This window comes from Antrostomus carolinensis, unplaced genomic scaffold (assembly GCF_000700745.2).
Source record: "Antrostomus carolinensis isolate BGI_N321 unplaced genomic scaffold, ASM70074v2 scaffold353, whole genome shotgun sequence".
In the NCBI taxonomy this organism is placed as follows: domain Eukaryota; kingdom Metazoa; phylum Chordata; class Aves; order Caprimulgiformes; family Caprimulgidae; genus Antrostomus; species Antrostomus carolinensis.
The window spans coordinates 1-20452 of record NW_010304198.1 but is presented as its reverse complement, the minus strand read 5'-3'; the positions used below and the strand labels follow the sequence as shown (position 1 = coordinate 20452).

General features: G+C 38.7%; 1 protein-coding gene across 1 annotated transcript; it reads right to left on the bottom strand.

The window, feature by feature from the left end:
• Positions 1 to 7853: 7853 nt before the first annotated feature.
• On the bottom strand, positions 7854 to 20170 carry ARFGAP1 (ARF GTPase activating protein 1; the record flags this gene model as incomplete). The annotated part of the gene is made up of 10 exons (XM_029084098.1): positions 7854 to 8459; positions 8945 to 9021; positions 10520 to 10579; positions 12624 to 12680; positions 14554 to 14583; positions 15938 to 15970; positions 16973 to 17029; positions 18453 to 18549; positions 19225 to 19314; positions 20070 to 20170. Coding segments are annotated over 10 exons (957 nt in total), but the record flags the coding sequence as incomplete, so codon positions are not given.
• Between the last annotated feature and the right edge of the window lie 282 nt (positions 20171 to 20452).

Here is a 20452-nt window from a genome sequence, read left to right as displayed (position 1 = left end):
TGGAGAGGACAGCTCTGTCCCAGCTCCATACCAGGAGTTTGCTGCTTCCTCCTCATAAAGAAAGGGCTGTGACACTGGTTTAACAGCAAACGGCTGGCATACCAGGGGTTAACCTAACAGCCTGAGCTTTGAACTGCCTCCATCCAGCCTGGGGATCCAGGAGAAAAGGGAAAGCCAAAATCATAAGGTAGCAAGTAAAATGAAAAGAGTATGAATGTGTGGTCAGGGGAGAGAAATTCACATCATGAAGGTTTAACGCAGCCTGGAAGTCAAAGGCAGAGGACAGGATGGGGCTGTGGATAAGCAGATACAGGAGCAGGAACACATTTCTAACCCTGCATCCAGCTATTCAAACCTCATTGAAGCCAGGTTCCTTCAACAGCCACGCACAGTAACACAATCCCCTCTAGAGGAAGGCAGGAGAAGTGAGGCTCTTCACCTTCTGACCATGAGCTCCAAAAGCAGCATCTTCCATGTGAGCTGGTACATCGCCCCATCACAACCAGTGCAAGAGAAGGTTTGCACTGGGACTGATCCAGAGGAGTTTCAGCCCAAAAAACACACCCTGCAGAGCCCAGCTGGTGTGAAGACTACACAAGCAAATGGACAACAGCTCAAGGAAGATTTACGGGTCCTGAGCTGGTGCCACAGAGCAACTACTCACAGCACGAGTGTTTCCCACCAGCACTGATATTCAGACATAACTCCTCTGAACACATCACCTTCAGTTTTCTTGCTGCACCTCCTATTCCACTGGTAGCGGTGACCAAGCATGGCTGAGTTGTTTCATCTCCATCATCTCGTGGCTTCTGGAAGGAGATGGTTGGTGAACAGAGACAGGCAGGTGAGCCCCTGGACTCCACTGCTAACGTTGTCTTTTACAGATGAAAAAAAGCCTTTCACACTCACATCACAGAGGACAGGCACTTAACAGACGTGGAGACAGGCCAGTCTGTTCTGCAGAGGTTTAATTTAACTAGCTTGGATATCACTAGGCTACACAAGAAGTATTTATTCCACTTCTCTGATAGGCTTTGTACTTCATACCAAGTTCTACGGCCGGCTTAGAGACACACCTTGGTGTGGGGAAGAAGTTGAAGAGACTCATGTGTGGTTTTAGATTCAGACTCTCCCTATTCTTGCCTGTGCTGCAGTACCACTGGGGAGCCCAAGCTGAACGGTTAAGGCCTGCCTAGCTAAGCTCAATTTACAATTCAAGTGCAGTGTATTGCACTGAGGTGCAACCAAAACTGACAGCTGATGGCTGGAGTCAACAGGAAATTTGTGAACACGGAGTTTAAACAGCAATTCCATCCTGAACCGTAACAAGCTTCTATGCAATAACAACACACAAGAAAGGTTTCTGTAAAGAAGAGAATTCCTAGTTTGACCTTGATCACAACAGCCCTTACATAGTCTGGCACATCAATTTCCATCTATTAACCATCCATGGCAGCAGAGTAGGAAAAAAAAAAAAAAAATAATTAAAAACAATGAATATACAAGGAGGTTTTGCCCTAGATAGTCAAACACCGTTACATTTCAGGCAACTTGAGCAATCCAGTGAAGAACTGCTGATATTAAGCAGTGGCACTTCAATCAGAAGTGGGGAATTTTTTTTTTCTCTATACAGACACACTCCAGCCTTTCTGTGTTTCCTGGCAGAAGCTGATTTCTCTATTGTAAAATTCAACAGCCTCAGCAAAGCTGAACAGCCTCTCAGAGGGAGCACGCGTTGGCAGAGCTTAAAGGGAAAGACAAAAACCAGTTTACAAACTGTGAAGAGCTGATAGTGCTGGATTTTCTCGCTTGAGCAGCGATGACAATCCTGGTGAGGTACAAGACAAGTATATTCTTGGCAGTCCTTGTAACCAGCCCCACCAGACTCTGTCTCTCCCACTTGTTCTCAGCAACTGCAAGTACAAGTAGATTCCTCCTAGGAGGTCTTTTCAGTATTTATTTCTTTTCTTCCATTTTTACCCAGTTTAAACATTGTGATTGTGGTAGTGTCGGTGAAATTCAGAGCTTGGCAGAGCACTGAGGACAGAAAAACATGGTGAAGTTTCATCTCACCTAAAACACAGATCACCAACTTGCTCAGAGGATGCAGATAAATTTTCTTTTCCCATGTTACTGATGAGATGCAGCTTCTTGCTGATAGAGCACAAACAGCTGGAGCCAAGACTGACAGGCAACGTGTCTTGGCCTCCCTGCAAGTTAGTGACTTAACAGACTATGAATGATTGTGCTGCACATACATCAGAGCTTTGGATTTTACAGCTTCCCAACAGGACAACCCCACTCCGCTTCACTTTTCTTATAGGATTTTCAGTTTTCACCCGACAGCCTCATTCTGCCAACCTTTGTCAAAGGAGGGGAGAGGTTGAAGAGCCTTCACCCTCTCCTGATACTTATTTTGTACTGGGGTACCTGTGTACTGGTGGAGTTTGGAGAAGGTCATGGTGGTCAGGCAGCTCCTGAGAGAGCCCAAAAGCTGCTGCAAAAAGAAGAGCACTTGTTGAGGAACCTACAGGAGAAGGTACAGTGAGTGAGAAGGGAAACCAGGACACATCCCTGCTGCTTGCTCTCGGACACCTCAGAGGTAACAAATATTTGGTTCCTTAAATCAGTGAGGTGTGAACCCCAGGAAACCCAGGCAGTCATCTTCCGAGCCTGCATCTATAATGGAAGCACACACACAAACAGCTGTATCCCAGTAAAACAGCTTAAACTGGACTCGCTCACCTTACTGGGATCAGAGCACAAAGATGACAGCTGTGAAGAGACAAAGAACATTGATCCAGCAGAAGCAAGCTGGACATTGTAACCACAGGAGTGATCTGTTCTCCCTCGAGTCATTGACTGATATTTTCTGATCTACAAACTCTACTTGCTCTATCAGCTTTTGCTGATTGTGCTCAGCTTGAAATTCAGAATATAGACGATTGCTTTCCATGCTATTTTGTACGTTTCTAGGTCATTAGCCTCCATATGTCATCAGAACAAAGGGCCAAAAACCTCCCTCCAGAACCAGCATATCCTGTTTACCTGAAGTAATCCCAGCTGAAAACTTTGCATCCAACACACAGCGCAGCCCTTAATGCGGGAGGTTACGGCAAGAATGGACACAGCCTATCAGTGGAGTAATACCAGTGATGTTACCTAACCCAAATGCCCACTTTTTTGTTTAAAAATCAATAAAATGACTTCTACAAGGCAAAGAGGATTCAATCCTGCTGACCAAGAACATAATAAAAGACATATTAAATGTACATAAAGCTCAGTGCAGTCATCAGTCATCTGGAGTACTCACGTGACTGTTTGGCTAACGAAGGAAACTGGAATCTGAATGTGAAGCATCACCACCAGCTGAAGGATTCATCAGAGAGGAATCTCGCTTCTTGGAAAGAAAAACTGCTTTAAAAGTTACTTTTTCTCCTGTGGCAAGTGCCTTTGCAGACAAGCTAATAAAAATCTCTGAATACATAAGTCTGTTTGCAACCACTTTAATTTCTACTTTATAGTTATCTTTAAATAAAGGAAGCAATCAACGTTGTCTTAAAACTGTTCCTAATGCAAATAGATCTTAAATTAGCATTTAAAGTTAAGACTATGAAACTCCAATGAAATATAAAGATGAAACACCTGATTTTGGCTGTGTCATCAACACTGGCAGCTTCCTTTCTCCCTCATTACTGGCAGTGAATATGCATGACACCAGGACATATATTCATGCTGTTAATGTCAGTTACTCTCCTCCAACATGACAATTTCATACTCATCTTGTTGAAATACTTTCCTACATTCTCAATGATGAAGCATCCCATTTTGAGTTTGTGATGCTAAGCATAGTAAGGACCAACTTACTTCATTCAAAAGGCCACATAAGCTGTACTAATGCCCGTGGGCTTAAAATTAACTGAAGTCTCCTGAAAAAGGGCTAAACAACATTCTGCTCCAATATCTCTTTGCTTTATTATAATGCTCTTTAAAAGATGACACTGCAAGTTCAAGTCCGGTATCACTCTACAGAACAATGAATAAGTGTTCACTGAAATTGTCATTCCTGTGAACTTCACAAAAAAACACATCAGGAAAATTAAAGATACAGTACTCCATACTGACCAGGATTCTGCTGGCATGAAAATGAAAGAGGGCTCTACAACTAGAGGTCACTAAGGCATTACCATCAAACTCTTAATAATGGACATGGAGATGTTTCTTGATATCTCTTTAAATCACTGATTGCTCAAGCCTTTCTTTAACAGGGTTACTGAAATTTAATATTGCCAAAGTAAGGCAAGAACTGAAATACCTTTAAAATCTGCTGTTCTCCAAGGGGACCACTGTATCTTTAAATGTATCCTGGATTAAACAACAAAGGTTTTTACCTACACTGGTTAAATTATTGCACAGATCATTACACTGATAAATACATTATGAACCCATGGAATGTTACACAGTCTGATCTGGAAAATAAAAGCAGCAGCATTATCCTTGAGGTCTCAACTATAAGGGAGAGCTGGCCAAGCACTTCTCAAAACGTTGTAGTTATTAACAGGTTTCAAGACACAAATGAAACATCTTAAAATAATCCCTAACTCCTAGGATTAGGTTCCTGCTTCAGGAACATTCTCAAAGACTTTCACTCTTTTGCAAGTGGCACTTAGTTTGAATGTCTTGAAGTCCTTCCTATTTCAGACTACCCATAGGAATCCAGCTGCTCTGTATTTTCCAAAGTTGAGGCCGTACAAAGGAATAAACCAGTTGGAAACACCAGGAAATTTAAACCACATATTGCAAAGTCCAATCATTTGCATTAATCATTTCACCTTCTGTGCTCCCTCCTGGCAATTTACTTACATGACTGAAAATTGTTACTACGTGGGGTGGGATTGAGAGGAAAGCAGAGCACTCTTCACCCACCCACGAGGTGAAGCACAGTGTGACACTAAAGCCTTGTCAATCCACATGCTCACTCAGATTCATGGCCATATCTTCATTTAGACAAGTGGCCTCAGGTCCAGCAGGCTGCACTCAATGCTTCAGTTTACACTGCTCATGATCAGGCCAAAAAAAAAAGATAATCTGGGGAGAGGAGAGGGGATTAAAAATTAAAAATAAAATTAAAAAAGGCTAATTCATAAACACTTGCTCTGCACATGCAACTTGATTGCACGTGTTCCACCAAACTGCAGAAAGTTCCCAGCTATCTACACTAAAAAAAGTGAAATCCAATAAAACAGAGGCTTTGCAAAAGAAAATGCCCTTATTTCATCCTCTCCTCTGGAAGACATGGCAAAACATCCAGATTCAGACAAGTTATAAAGAAATACCAATTTACCTGGCAAATTTGAGACCAGTTGGTATACTAGTTCTGTGGCTGCAGTGACACTTTCTGCCATTATATTGGGTTTTAGTATCTTCCAGTCACACCTTTCTGGGAGTTGCAGCATTTTGTTGCATCTCTACAGCACTGCAGAAAGAGAGATGGCAACTGTTCTGTCACTGTCTCCTCAACTGGAAGAAAAATCATTACCCACAGCTTCTGCCTGAGTAGTGCCCTGGTTGTTTAATTTAATTATAGAACGTAAAGTCCCAAGAGATGCAAAAATAAAACCAGAAGGATAAACAAATGGCTTATGCCAACTGTAGCTGCAAGTGATAGATAAACCAACCAGTTTTCTCCCAGGCAAACCACACAGCTGAGGAGAACGTACGCGTAAACATCACGATCCTGTTGATTGAAAGGACTTGAAATAAAGTTTATCCTGCTATGAGCTATTTCAGGAGGTTTATGAAAGAGAAACTGTAATAAATTTGTACAGAGGAAGCTGAATCAGCTTCACATCACTCCCAGACAGACACCAGCAGTCAGACAGTACAACCCATCAGATGCTTTTTGCCGCCACCGCTACTGCAAGACTTCACAAAGACGAACCGTTACTCAAGGACCAGGCAGTGCCACCTCACACACATCACGTAGCACCACCTTCAAAGTACATGCATTACAGTCTCATACTGGGCAGCAGACAAATGACAAGTAGGCAACAGAGGTGGATGCATAAAAATACAAAGTTACATCTGACATGCAATTCAGCTATGACAAAGGTATATTTGGAATCGGAGAAAAAAGCCGAACGAAATCCTTGTTTTTACAGTCAGGCTGTAAACATCTGCCAATGGTACCACCAGCAGCATTGTAAACCGAGATCTCTCGTGCCTTGGGCACTTCCAAAGGGTCAGCGTGTCAGCAAGAACGCCTGGGGCATCTCGCATGGCTCAGCCTAGAGCAGTGCTTGGGTTGTCAGCAGCGCTGGGTTCTGCTGCAACAGCCATCAGGAGAAGCGAGGGGGGGAAAAGAAAACAAAAAGAAATCCCAACTCTTGCAGGACAGAGCTAGAGAAGACTAGAAAAATATTTTGTTCACCATCTGAAAGATCCTACTAATAGAAATACAGAATTGGGTTATAAATAGAGCTACATCTACTTAGACTTAAGCCTTTAAAATCTGCTACTTTTGAGGTGACTCCTGATTTTCCTTCCTTTTTAGTTTCTTGATATTACTCTAAGCTTGAAAATCTCTGTGAAGAGAAAAAGAAGTGAAACATTATTTAAGGTAACTTTGACAACTTAGGTTGGTTGTTTGCTTGAACAAATTCACTTATTTTAAAAAGAAAAGGTTCTTAAGGTATTGAATTAACATTTACAGGGTCCACAGTAAAGATCTCTTCACTGGTAGTGAAGCAGACTATGTAACAACATCATGATCTGAAGTTTTCAAGTAAGCTGATTGTACGTTTACAACTCACTCCCAAAAATAAAATGGGATACACAGGACACCCTTGTTGTTAAAGTCACAATTCTTCTGTAGAAGTCATGGTTTGTGTCAGGCAAAATTGTTGGGTCAAAACTGAGACATAACTGAATCTTCTATTCCGTTCCTTAATGCTGATAAGAGTTTCTAAAGTTTCCAAAATAGTGTTCTCTTTAACAAGATCCAGGAAGAAAATATAGAGAAGTACACGATAGAAACAGAGATACAGTTTGACATATTAAAGATTAATTTGGAAAACATCTGCTTAATTTAAGTTTTACTATTAAATCCAGACATCTACTCATCTTGAAAGGGGCTTGCTGCCAGCCTCTCTCCTCAATGTTCTCATATTTTCCATCCATTTTGTTTTTTTCTTACTGGAATCTTTTTTTATACATTTGTTTCACTGACAACTTGCCAAACAGATGTCCAAAAGGCCACAAGCAGCCGAAAGATTTCATTTTCATCAGAATAGATAAAATAAATGGGTAGAAGGAAGAAAGACAGAGAAAAAAGAGACTATACAAAATAGTCAGACTGGGGGAAGGGCACAGGTAAGGAAGAAGGGCAAGTAGAGCCATTCTGAATATCCCTTGATAGCTCAGGTCAAAACTATAAGTTTACACAAATAATTATCTAACTCTAGTTTCCTTTTTAATTCTAAGGGGAAAAAAGAAGTTTTAAAAGACTAAAAAAAAAATAAAATAATCTCATAAAGTTTAAAAACAAAGCTCCAAAAAAAAGTATCTTAAAGAACCACCTTGCATTGCCAGACTTAATAGGGCCAGAGCAATCCATAAGGCATTTGAACTAGATCTATTCAACTGCAATTTGCTTATTTAATGGCTATCTTTTCAAGACACACCTCATCCTTTGTTTGCATTAAACACCTCAGGTCATCTGAAATTGAGGGCTGGATGAACACCTATTAACCTACAACATGCAAGGCTGTGCCATGAAAGTGTGCTTGCACTGATTATTTTTTTTTTTCTCCTTTGAACATTCATCTTAAGAAAGTCACTGTATCCAGCTTCAATAGTGCAAGGAGAATACATTTCTCACTATCCTTAAAAAGAGAGGGCACCACCTTTATATAATAAAAGATCTAGATGCTACTTTTTTTTTTTCCTAAATTGGGACAGAAGAAAGGAGAATAATTGGGAAGCCCAAAAGTAACAGATCAGTAAGGTCAACCAAGATACTCCAGTTGCATGTAAAACTTTCTCCCCTCGATCAGCCAGCATAGCCTCCCTTTCCTAGCTGTGCAAAACAGGGTTAACAAGAGTTCTACCAGTTCTGGTTATCCCACCCATCATCAGCTGAAGATGCCTTTTTTGTTGCCTTAGGAGGTTTTTTGGTCTTGCTCTCCCCTCCTGTGTTTTCCCAGTTGGTTTCCCAATTTTCCCAACTGTCGCTGTTACTGTTCTTGTTGTTGGAGACTGTTCCTGAGCCCCACACGTCCCAGCTATCGGAGCTCTTCTTCTCTGTGGAATTGTCCACATAGGTCCAGCTCTCACTGCTTGGAGATTTATGAGCTTTTGGTGGATCCGAGTTGCCAAAGGTCTCCCAGAAGCTTTGATCTACAGCATTGTTCTGGTAGCCCTCCCCTCCACTGTTCTGGTAGCTGTCTCCCTCAGCAGGTCTTTTGTGGAGGGAGGGAGGAAAAGAAAGAAAGGTAGAAATAAATTAGTTCTGAGGAACGTAACAATAAAAATAAATTACCATAAACAAGGAAAACGATAATGCTACTGCTCTTTGGTTAAATAAATACTGAAGATGAAGGCAAAAGAAGTAAATATATTGCTCAGAATGGCATAAGCTTATGTTCTAATTCACAGATTTTTTTGTTAACAGCCTTAAGTACTAATAGGCTGGGGTGGGGGGCAGATGCACATTTGGAAAAAATTTAAAACCAAGGTGTCATGCACTATTTTGTTCTGTTTAACAACTGTCACAAACAAACAGCTAGATTGAATTCTTCCCATATTACATATAGTAGGACTTCCAGCAAAGACAGAATCATTTCTTCATATTTAAAAGTCACCTGCTACTACTATACTGCAGAGGATTTCAGGAGATAAAATTACATGTTTAGAGAGACACAGAAAATAATAATTAAAAAAATACCTTTCAGAATTATCATCTGGTTTGCCAGAAAAAAAAGTGGTGACATCTCGCCATCCCTTACTTCCAACTCCCTGAACCTAGAGAAAACACAATGACACTTCATTCATCTGGACTGAACCAACACTTGTCATAAGGGCAACTAATGACAAAACAAGGGGAAATGGCTTTAAGCTGAAAGAGGGGAGGTTTAGATTAGATATTAGGAAGATGTTTTTCACTGTGCGGGTGGTCAGACACTGGAACAGGTTGCCCAAGGAAGTTGTGGATGCCCCCTCCCTGGAAGTGTTCAAGGCCAGGCTGGATGAGGCTTTGAGCAACCTGGTCTAGTGGAAGGTGTCCCTGCTGATGGCAGGGGGGTTGGAACTGGATGAGCTTTAACGTCCCTTCCAACCCAAACCATTCCATGATTCTATGAACACCTCTTCCAAATCAACAGCAAAAGCCACAACACAATCCTCCACTTCTTCAGATAAAGTGAACATACTTCATCAGAAAATTTCACTCACAACTTATTAGTATTTTTGAGGGGCAGTTACATGGTTGTTTGTAAAGAACATACATTTGCCAGCATTGTGCTGCTGGGAAGATGTGAAATGTAGGTTGAGTTCAGCTTTTTCACACATCATTGTCAATAACAGCTTTTGAATTCTCTCCTACAATTCCTTGACAAAAATGCTGGAATTGTTCCTTACATAAAATTAAACTTAATGACAGCCCTGATGTTTTGATGTTACGAATCACATAACTAGTATTTGTATTTCTACTATTCTACAGAACTACTTCCACCCCATTTCAGCAATATTCGTTCACTGCCCACGTAAAACAGACCAAAAATTGAGTTCTAGACTAAACAGGACTGCAAGGAAAATCCTTTGGGTTATTATTACGGACTGGCATTGGATTAGAAATTCTGAAGGACAAAAAAGCTTAAGGTCACAACCATGGAAGTCACTACTCTAAGTCACAGATACACAGGAGGAATCCCAGAATTCAGAATTAAAGTTGCCAGGCTCTAGGTAACATCATTTATTTGATTCAAATATTCCCAACGTTTAAGGCACTAAGCTGATACATGATAGAGCTTTCAGTGCTGACCTTCACAGTGCTAGAAAGACAGACCCTCCTAGATATCACCAAGTAAATTATCAAAACAGGTATTAGAGTGTGCAGGACTTTTGTACTGAGCAGTTGTAGGCAGCACTTACCACATTACCAAGCAATGACAGCAAAAGAAGACAAAAAAAAGGCACAGAACATTAGTAAGTTTAACCATAGAAATGCAACACAAGCTGTCTCCATATTCTCTAGCAGATATTCTTTTGTGTTTGGGACACTGGCTGTCTCTACATCATGCCCTCAGTAAAACTATTACAAGGACCACATTGTACCCATATAGCTTTTTAACACCCCAACACAAGTACTGCATCCTGGAAATTACACTTTCAATATTTCTATATTCAACACAAGCAGAGACTAAAGCTGCACGGGGGGGTTTGTTTCACTACAAACTCTGCGTAAGAATATGGAGACTGGCTTGCTGTTGGCCTCCTTCCAGTCAGGCAGGCCACTTCATACCTTGCTGGCCAACTGGGATACCCCCACGGTGACCTCCTCAAATATTTTCCCCTCTTTTACCTACGTGAATCAAAGTATTGGCAATTAATCATAAACCAAAGTATTATTAAGAGTTTATCAAGACAAGCTTACTTGTGCTTAACAGATAAAAACAAAGTGTAAAAAAAAACCCAAACTGAAAGTGAATCAAAATATACTTCAGTAAGTTAAGAAAATGACATATAAAGTCCATTCATCTGTAATGGAGTGAACCTCAGTTCTTAGGAAGTTTGTGGGAATTTTCTACTGATCCATACACAGTTAGAGGAAGGTTTCATCACACTAATGCTAAGCATAAAAACACAAAACACACAAAAAAAAAGATCTGCAAATGTGACATTTTATAAATATATTTTACTATATAAAAAGATTTGGTTTGGAGAGATGAAAAGCCTATCAGATCCATTCTATTCTCTATCTTTTACACATGCTTATTTAAATGTTAAAAGGGCTTTGAACTTTGGTCAACTAGAATATAATTGGTACCTTTCACCAAGAAATAAGTGACAGCTGTTCCAAAGCAAGTGACTTTATATAACCATCTATATTCCAGGCAGTGATCACTGAACACTTAGTTCAGAAAGTAACACTTACTTGGAACTAACAGCACAACATCCTAAGGGAAATAGATATTTTTTTAAATATAGAATGCGACATTCCTCATTAAATTGTCCTACAAAATAATCAGCTCAAGGAAACACACCCTAAAAAGAACCCTGAATAGAATATATCTGAAAAAAGTTGTGGATAATTCTAGGGAGCAGGAAACTAATTAGAGTCTTCTCCTGTGAGTTGAAATGCTACGTGAAGAATGTTGAATTAATAAAGGTAATGCAAAAGAAATTATTTTGTAATGTGATTAAACTATCCTTTTCAAATTGAAAATTAATCCATATCCCACAGTGGTGGCATTGCTTCCCTTACAAGAGCAAAATTAGTCTGCTTTATCAAAACCAATATATTTTGGGAAAAAGGCATGTAGGTAAGTAGAGCACCACATTCTCGGAAAAGGCTTCATCAAAATTTTGGAGCTGATCCAAAATTCTAGAAGCACAGAACAAATGCATGCCAAATGAGAAAGATGGAAAAAGAAACTTCATTTTTTTAAAAACACATGAAACGGGAAGGCAACATTTGACACTAGGGAGAAGCTTTGACTAAAATTTGTAGTATCAGTCACTTACAAGGACTGAGTTGCTTTTTCTATATGCTCACTAGTGACTTATCTGTATTTACACAGGTCAGTATTTCTGCTTTCTCCCAGCTGCTGTTGGAAGTGCCATTAGCCACGTGGTTTTGGTCATTAACCATTGTAAATGGAAAATGTGCTTCAAACTGGTTTCCTAGAAACAACACAGTAACTAGAACTGCTAATCAAAATGTTACTTTAGACCACACTATGCATGTGAATCCAGGCAAAACCTGGTTTTAACCGACTACCAGAATATTCTGAACTAATACCAAATAAATGCTGCAAGAACATGGTACTTCCATTGATAAATTGTCCCCAAATACACACTTTGCCCCAAATTCTACTGCCCCTGATGAGGCAACAGATGAACAACAGTGGCTCAAAGATGCTCAGCTGAATTAAAACAATGCTGGCAGGCAGATGGGTAAAACAGTGGCTCAAAGATGCTCAGCTGAATTAAAACGTTGGCAGGCAGATGGGTAAAATACTATGAACTTAATGTTCAAAGATACTACTAATAGTTGGGCTTTTTTAAAAAACTGATTTTTACATCTATTTAGGGTGCATTTTCATCTTGTCCCATCTTCTACTATTGAAACCATGAAGTCTATAAAATAGTATCTAACAGGGAACAAATAACAGACTCTTGTGGACATGGAAAAGATTGGTGGAGGGAAATTACCCTCATTAACCTTTCTTTGCTAACGTACTAGCTTCAAATTATTTGGTGTTTCTGCTTTGCTACTGTGCTAGTATATAAAAAAAACCCAGAAGGATACACTGACAAACTAGGCAGTTGTGGCAGGAGAAAACAGTCACTCCCTAAATCAGCATAACCAAGTTCTGCAAGTAATTTACTAGTTTCAAAGTTACCTTTTCCTGTGCAGGTTTGAGAACATTTTCATTTAATGTCTGACCTAACTCTGATGCCTATTTAAAAGCAAAACAAAAACAAAGTCAGTTATATTTTGCTTTAAAAAAAAAAAAAAAAAACAAACCCAAAAAACAAAACCACAGCCAACATCTTCTGCAGGCTAATTTTTCAGCAATATCTCCAAAAACACGTGAAGCCTTAAGATTTGATTCATACAAGCAGAATGAGCTGAAAAGCACACACACAGTACAGTGCTGCAGAAAACATTAGAAGTAAATAAATTCAGAACAGATGCACATGGTAATAAATTCTTGGAGATGCCCAGAGCCCAAGCAAAGTCTGACCTTGTACTGGAAGCAGAAGCAATGGTTCAACCAGCAATAGCCTAGAAGATGGGCCACTTGCTAATACCTGCAGCTGAATATTTGGAAGAACTGACCTCATTCACCCTTATTTTTTCTTACTAATGGAATTACTTGTAGAATTAGATCCTTTTTTTGTCAGTTTTTCACCAATTCTTCTGTCTTATCGTGCTGCAATTGTCATCTGTTAATAGCAGCCCAATTGTTTCTAAGCAACACACAAGAGGCAAAGCTGTAACAGAAGATTTCTGTCATCTTCTTTACAGCTCCAAGTGTGCAGGGAGATAAAACAATGAACTTCAGAAATCTCTTGCAATCCAGAACAAGTACAAGAATCTTGTACTTCAGAGGCATCTTACAGAAATGTCAGCCCACAGTGTAAGTCAGAAAATTACTTTCATCAGATGATACTGACATAGATAGCAGGGTTTGCAAATGTTTCATTTGAAATCATCCTTTTCCCTACTACCAAAAACTCTCCTTCAGAATTGCTGTATTATACCAATTACCTTCTGAATTAGCCCAATTAATCCAAAAGGGTCAACTTGCCTGTAAGAAAATACTCCTAAACATTAGCAGAGTTTAATGAAGTTTCATTTCCTAAGGGTTTATATCTTACTGCTAACATTCATTAGGGTGTGAGTGAGCCTTCATTCAGATTCCTCCTGGGGATGGAGCACCCTGAGCATCTTTTCTCCACAGATTCCCAGGTGTCTGAAAAGCTTTTCCCTTAGCCACAGCACCACTGGGATCTCCTCTCTACCCAACCACCATTATCTCCAATACTTCTACTCCTTTACCAGTTCAAAAGTTATTTGAGAAGACAAAGGCAAAAGGTGACCCCATTTCCACCTGGTACAAAACGTGAGTGCAAATCACATGAGGCTTGTTTCCATTGGAAGTGAGGCTAGAAAGTGTTTAAGAAAAACATCTTTGAAAAATCCTTCAGAGTCTATTAAACCTGTCAAACTGTTTAAGTTATATAATAAAGAGTAATACACTAAGACTAACAGCTCAGGTATGCCAAGTGAAGTCATTGCTAGAAATCTGAAAGAATTCTTATATCATTTATCTCATTTACTCAACCACATAATTTTCCAAATACAGAAAGGGAAGATTTGAGCACAATTGTGTTTAATTCTGAATTGCTTCTTCATCTTTACTACTGCTGAATTTAGGATAGTGTCTGAACAACCATTATAAACACTACAAAACAGGGCATTTATTAAAGAGTTTGCCTTCAAACACCACTCCAAAGTAGTTCTTGGGATACTGCATTCCTGGATCAGACATGCAAATGGAAATCCTGAAGTCATCTTCAGTGTTTATGAAGAGCATGGACAAAAGTACAGCACGTTTTCTGAGAGTGCAGAGCTTGGATATCTCTATCCAATTTAACCTATTTTAAATAGGTTTGAAGAAACATTATCATATGAAACACACAACATTCTTCTAAACAGATTTGACTTAAGACAAATAAAGAAAAAGACAGCTGGAGAGCGATGCACATATTCAGCACCAACAGTGACAAGGAGTCCATGCACGAGAATACACGTGAGGGCGTTACCGGCTCCGGCTGCTGCTTGTAGCCCCAAAACTTTACCCAGACAGCAAAAGAGAAAGAGCAAGGAAGGTAGAAGCAGCTTTTAGCAAAAAACTTGGCAGCATTTTTTCAGGCAAGTTAAGTAGCATGAACCTTTTCCAACTTTTAACATCTACTGACAAGACAAGCAGTGAATGTTTGGTCACTGGACACCAAATATACTTTTAAACAATATATTACATCAAAAAAGATGCTAATTCTGTTCTACACTGTAACAGATTAGGTGGTTCAGGAACAAAATCTAAGCTTCAGTAACACAGCTTAGACTCTAGAGCACCTTGGTCCTTGTCAGTAGATGTGATGAGCTTTTACACTTAATACTATATTTAAATTTGCTAATAATACTAAAGAAAAACAGTTTTCTAAAAGGGAAACTGCCCTAAGGAGTGGAAGAGGAAAACTTGTTGAACATCTATTTTTTCTTCCATAAGCCAAGCAGCAAATACTTTAAAGTTTCCAAGTATAAAGTTTGGGTGCTTTAACATGACATTTCTGTTGCAACACAGGCAAAAGTTTGGTTTGCTCTTTGGAGTATTAATATCCTACTGCACACGTCTGTCTGAACACCAACACCTGCAGTTTGGCTTTTGTTTGGAGCAATAGCATCCAGAAAGCTTGGCAGGCTAATGCTATACATACAAGAAGAGTTACAGTTCAGAGTAAAACTCCCTATATCACACACCAATAAAAATTAAGTCCTCTCTCTCTCTCTCTCTCTCTCTCTCAGAACTTTGGCACGTTAAGAATCCTATTCTTATGCACATTTTTACATTTGAATTTAAAACTTTTCCATGCAAACAGATCTTGTTTATGTCAGACCTTTGCGTAATTCAGGTCTGACTGTCTCTGTTTTAACCCCAGTTTGAAAGAGGAAATGCTTTTGTAATTGTTCCTTTTTTAAACACACACAAGCAAGCTAATTTAATAACAATATTAAGCAGTTCACATTTGTAATATTATTAGGTGTTAGCAATGGAAAGATGCCTTGCATTCTATTACATCAGCAAGCAAACTAATTCAATACAGACCACATGTTAAGGTTTACAAAAATAAAATAAGAGTATTATAAGTCTCCAAGCATGAATTAAGGCATTTCATTCCACTGCCTGTCCAATACACCTGTCAGTTACACACAGCACAGTATCACTGTTTATTTCTTGCTTAACTTGATTACTGCAGTTGATTGTAATTCCCATGGAAATAAAAGCTAGAACCTAATAATTAGTGTGTGCTATGAAGGATAAACACACTGGTCTGTTGATAATCAAATCTAAACCAATTGGTGCAGGTAAATACATGACATTTGAAGTCAATTATAGTCAATAAAATCAGGTATATCTATAATCACCTTTTGACTTGCTTGAGATCCAAATCTGGTAGCCTGTGAAAAAAAAGCAAATACATTCAGGTTTACTAGGGATAAACCTTTTGATTTTTAAACACACACATTAAGAAATGTCACACGATCCTCTCCAAGGTGAATGGACCTTTGCCAGAATTTCACAGTGAACAGAGAATATCCATATCATCACCTTTGACATTCCAGATTGCTCTGGGGAAGCATTGGGTCTTTCTCAATTTACAACAAGGAGAAGAAAGGGTCTTTAATATAGACTAGACCTTGCTGGGGTAACGTGGATGAGTAGCAATATTTTTGTCTCTTATGTCACCTGAAGTGTTTTTCTTAAGGGACAACTGTGATGCTCATAGAAGTTTAGAAGAATACTAAGCAAAACTGAAAAAAGTTTTCATAAAAAAAAACCATTTAATGTATTTCCACCATCATGTACTTAAAATGTAATGATTTTTTAATTCCTCTGGTTTCAGTCTACAGTTAGTTGAACAATTGTCACCTAAGTGTGCAAAGCTGCAGAACACATAGAGGTGAAGATTGTGCCTCAGTTTTATCCCAAAGTGCCCCTCTGGGCACAACCTCTGCCTGACAATCTCTATTTAAATGGCAAAAATGCTGTAGTTAGAAGTCAAGAGAAGGAAAAAAAATATAAAACCATCAGCAATTTGTTAACTGGTATTAAATTCTTTGCTGAAGAATGCAATTTGGCCTTACTGGTGTAGACTGAAATTTCTGTTTTACAAATAAAAATGTTGGTTTCTCAAGGGAATATAAAACCAGCAGTTGAGTTCTTTCTTGATGCTTACAGCCAGTGGACAAATTTACAAGAATGTCCAAAGAGAAACATGAGAAATATTTAAGTCAGAGATCTGCAATCAATGTGTATCTATTTTATATGCCATAAGCAAAGATACACAAAGAGCAGAGTTTAGTTTGTCTTGGTAATATTTTTAAAGACACACCCTATTAGTACACTAACAGAATCTCCAAGTTCACAGAATTACACTGAAATACATTTTGTTTACTTACCCCCTCTTTAGCAGCTGAGGCAATTTTGCTTGCTCCAGTCGTAAAACTGCTCCAGCCCTTTAAAGAAAGTGAGAAGGTGGTAAGTTATGTGTGAATAATAATAGTGAATAACCAAGTGTTCACTATTTCATGTTAAATTAAGTCAAAAATGTTCTCCTATACATCTTGTCCTGTAGTTGTAAGAACTATTTGCTAGTAAGAATAGAAATTATAGTCTCTCACTTGACTGTAATATAGTGATGAACTTCCGTTCCAGAAAATGCTCCTTCTGGTATGTAACAGCAGAAGATAATTTGTATGTATGTGTGGGGGAAAAACAATCATACACAGTGGAAAGAAAATTGGTTTCCTCACTAGGATGATTATCTATGCAAATATTCAGTCTCACTATAATAAACTACTTACAATTGCACTGTAATATGTATCTGTGGTCACAAGAGGGCATTTGAATTGTAAGTTTCAATGAGAAAATGTATTCAAAGAATGGTTAACAGTAACTTGGACAACACAGTGTCAACTGTCCTTTGCTGTCTTACCACATCCACAGTACATTAAAGATGTGGTTTCTAATCTGAACTCTCTGGTCTACAATCTATGACATACTTAGAAAATATTCAGCAGTCCTGTAGGAAACACCCCGTGGGATCACCTGGAATACTGTTCAAAGGCACAGGTATTATATATTTCTATTATGTTCTAGTGAAATTATTACATTTTCTTAAAAAAAACCCAAACAATGGAATTGTTTGGTGTGGATATTTATATCGATAATACGATTAGCCTCTACAGAAGACTACTGGCCACTAACCCTGGTTAAAAAAAAAACAAAACAAAACTTGCTGTATTTCAAAGTGACTCCAAATCCCAAATATTTTTCAGCAGTGTGACTTCACAGCTTATCAAAGCGCCAGTAGCCCCTGACTGCCTCTGACTTTATTCCCATTTTCCTTCAACAATGTATCTTTCACTATCTCTACTTCAATCACGACAACTGTTCAACCATATGCTGTTACGTCTTCACACCCTGTCACAAGTTATTTCAAATGTTTTCATCGCTGCTCAGGGTTTCTGGAGCTCATATACACACACATTTCAGTTGTTTTCCTCTGAACATATCCAATACAGTTAATCTATTTAGAGCATTACCAGCCTAACTGATTTTCCCAACAGGTAATTACTTTTTTCCCCCCTCTCCAAGCCCTTTTGACTCTTAGTTCTTAACCCTTTGCTATATCCTCATTTCCTTATTTCTATGAACTGATACCAGACATAATTCCTATGTTTTGCTTGAGTTTCTCCCTTTGTTTTGCCTTTTCAAGTCCCCCAGTATCTTCTTCATTCTGAGAATACAACAAATACTTTACATCTCCCTGTATCTACCTGCAGCCTTTAGTTTCTCTATTTATATTCTCCCATAACAGGGCATAAAATAGAAGAAAATAGTAAGTCAGGTCATAGAAAGCTTCAAGCAACTCCTTACCGAATACAATGAAGACATAGCATTATTCAGGAAGTCATCCTCTTTTTTGGGGGGGTTTACTGTGTTTCCAAACCCCACATAGCGCTTCTCTTGGCCACTACCATAAAAATACAAACAAATAGTATCTGTATTAGCATTTATTCATTAAAATCATTAAAGAAAAACTGAAAAGCCTTAAAGAAAAACAATTGCTTAACAGATTTAAAATATACCTGGAAAACAAGTCCTAAAGCACCCAGCACCCAAAATACAAAACTACTCACTTTATAAAAAAATAACTCCAACAAGGATTCACCGTTGGAGTGAATCCTTGCAAATTAATCTGCCCCCTATGCAAGCTAATGTGGTCTTAATGATCCTCCAGGTTTAACAGATCACTGATATCAGAAGTCTGAGTAAATCCTAATAAAGGGATAGATGAAAATGGGAAAAGGAAAGAAGAAAACAGTGTTAGCTTTATAAACACCCCTGTTTAACTCAAATCACTGTAAGATACTATATACACTAAAAACTCCCCAATTTGGAGTCGACAACAGTAACATTTTGAATTACGAGCTGTCTCTCCAATGCTATTCAAACGTATTTTTTTAATACAAATGCATTCAGAGATACTTTATCTTATCCTTTATCATATATTAGCAACATATTTTTAATAGTAAAGAAGATGTAACTGTTAACTAGTGAATCAGGATCACGTAGCTGTAGTAGAACATCCGAGTCTTGGTTATGCTAGAGGGCCAGGCACTCAAAAAGTTAATAAATATTGCATTACCCTTGGTAGGAGTTGACATCATCATTTAACCAGTCTTCAAAAGCCTTGTCAGAAGAGGCAGTTGCAGTCTGAGATTGCCCAGCAGAACTACTGAAATGAAAGATTTAAGAATCAAACTGCGTAAAGCAAAAACCACTAGCTCAGCAGCGCAGTTTGACATCCATCATCTTAATTCAGGTGCAAAATTGATTAATTCTTTCAGCTCTCAAGTAAAGAACTCTAATGTAACCACTAAAAGCTACTGGACTATTGAATGAATAAAGCAACAGTAGATCCACAACCAGACAAGTCTTGAGTAAAGACTCCAGCTAGCCCCTGAACTTGCTGGGTGATGGCCAGGCATGAAGCGCTTGTTTGCTTGATTTACAATCGCTTTTTCAATTAACTTCATTCTTTAATGCAAAGAATAAGAAATGTTACATGCAAAAGCAGGAAAACAAAACTGCTGCAGTCCAGCCTTGATGCTCTCATTAGTAATTAGCAACATAAGGAAAAAGTCTGATTCTTCTTCCCTGGCATTCAATCACGAATAGCACAGCACAGGCTATGACACACTATGCATGATTGACACAATGACTAGTCCTGGGTGCATCAGAAGCCAAAATAAAACCAGTATGGCTTGTCCTCTGCTTTTGCTCACTTGTTTCTACCATGGTTTAAGGTCCAGGTGGAGGAGGTGGGAATTATTAGAGAAATTAAAGTTCTGCTACCTCATATTCCTTAACTTCAGCAAAGGAAATGCTTGTTCAGACAACACCATCAACAGAATAAAACCAGTAGACATTCAAACATCAAGTTTTGATCCTGCTGTTGCTATATGAGCGTTAGATAACAAGAATACATACCGGTGAGTGGAAGAGAGAGACATTTTAGGCTGTGGTGGGGTCCAGTTCCTGGCAGGAGAAGTTTCAATGGACCACTCCTTGCCTTCAGCTAATGTAGCTACCTAGAAGAAGTAGGAAAAAAAAAATCATCATGTTAGGTCAGAGTTTTCATACAAGCTACACACTGGTCCTGTATAGTGAGGACAAGTCATTTCTCCAGTTTGCTGCCAGCTACATAGATCAATTAATCTGTGTTTTCACAAAAAAATGACTTTTTTCTGAATCTCAGGATAGTAACCTTGAACTGAACACCAACTTTATTTCAGGCAACTGGTTTTAAGCAACTTCTTCAAACAGGTAAATTTACTTTGAAGAGGAAAGACTAGATTAATAAAGAGAATTAA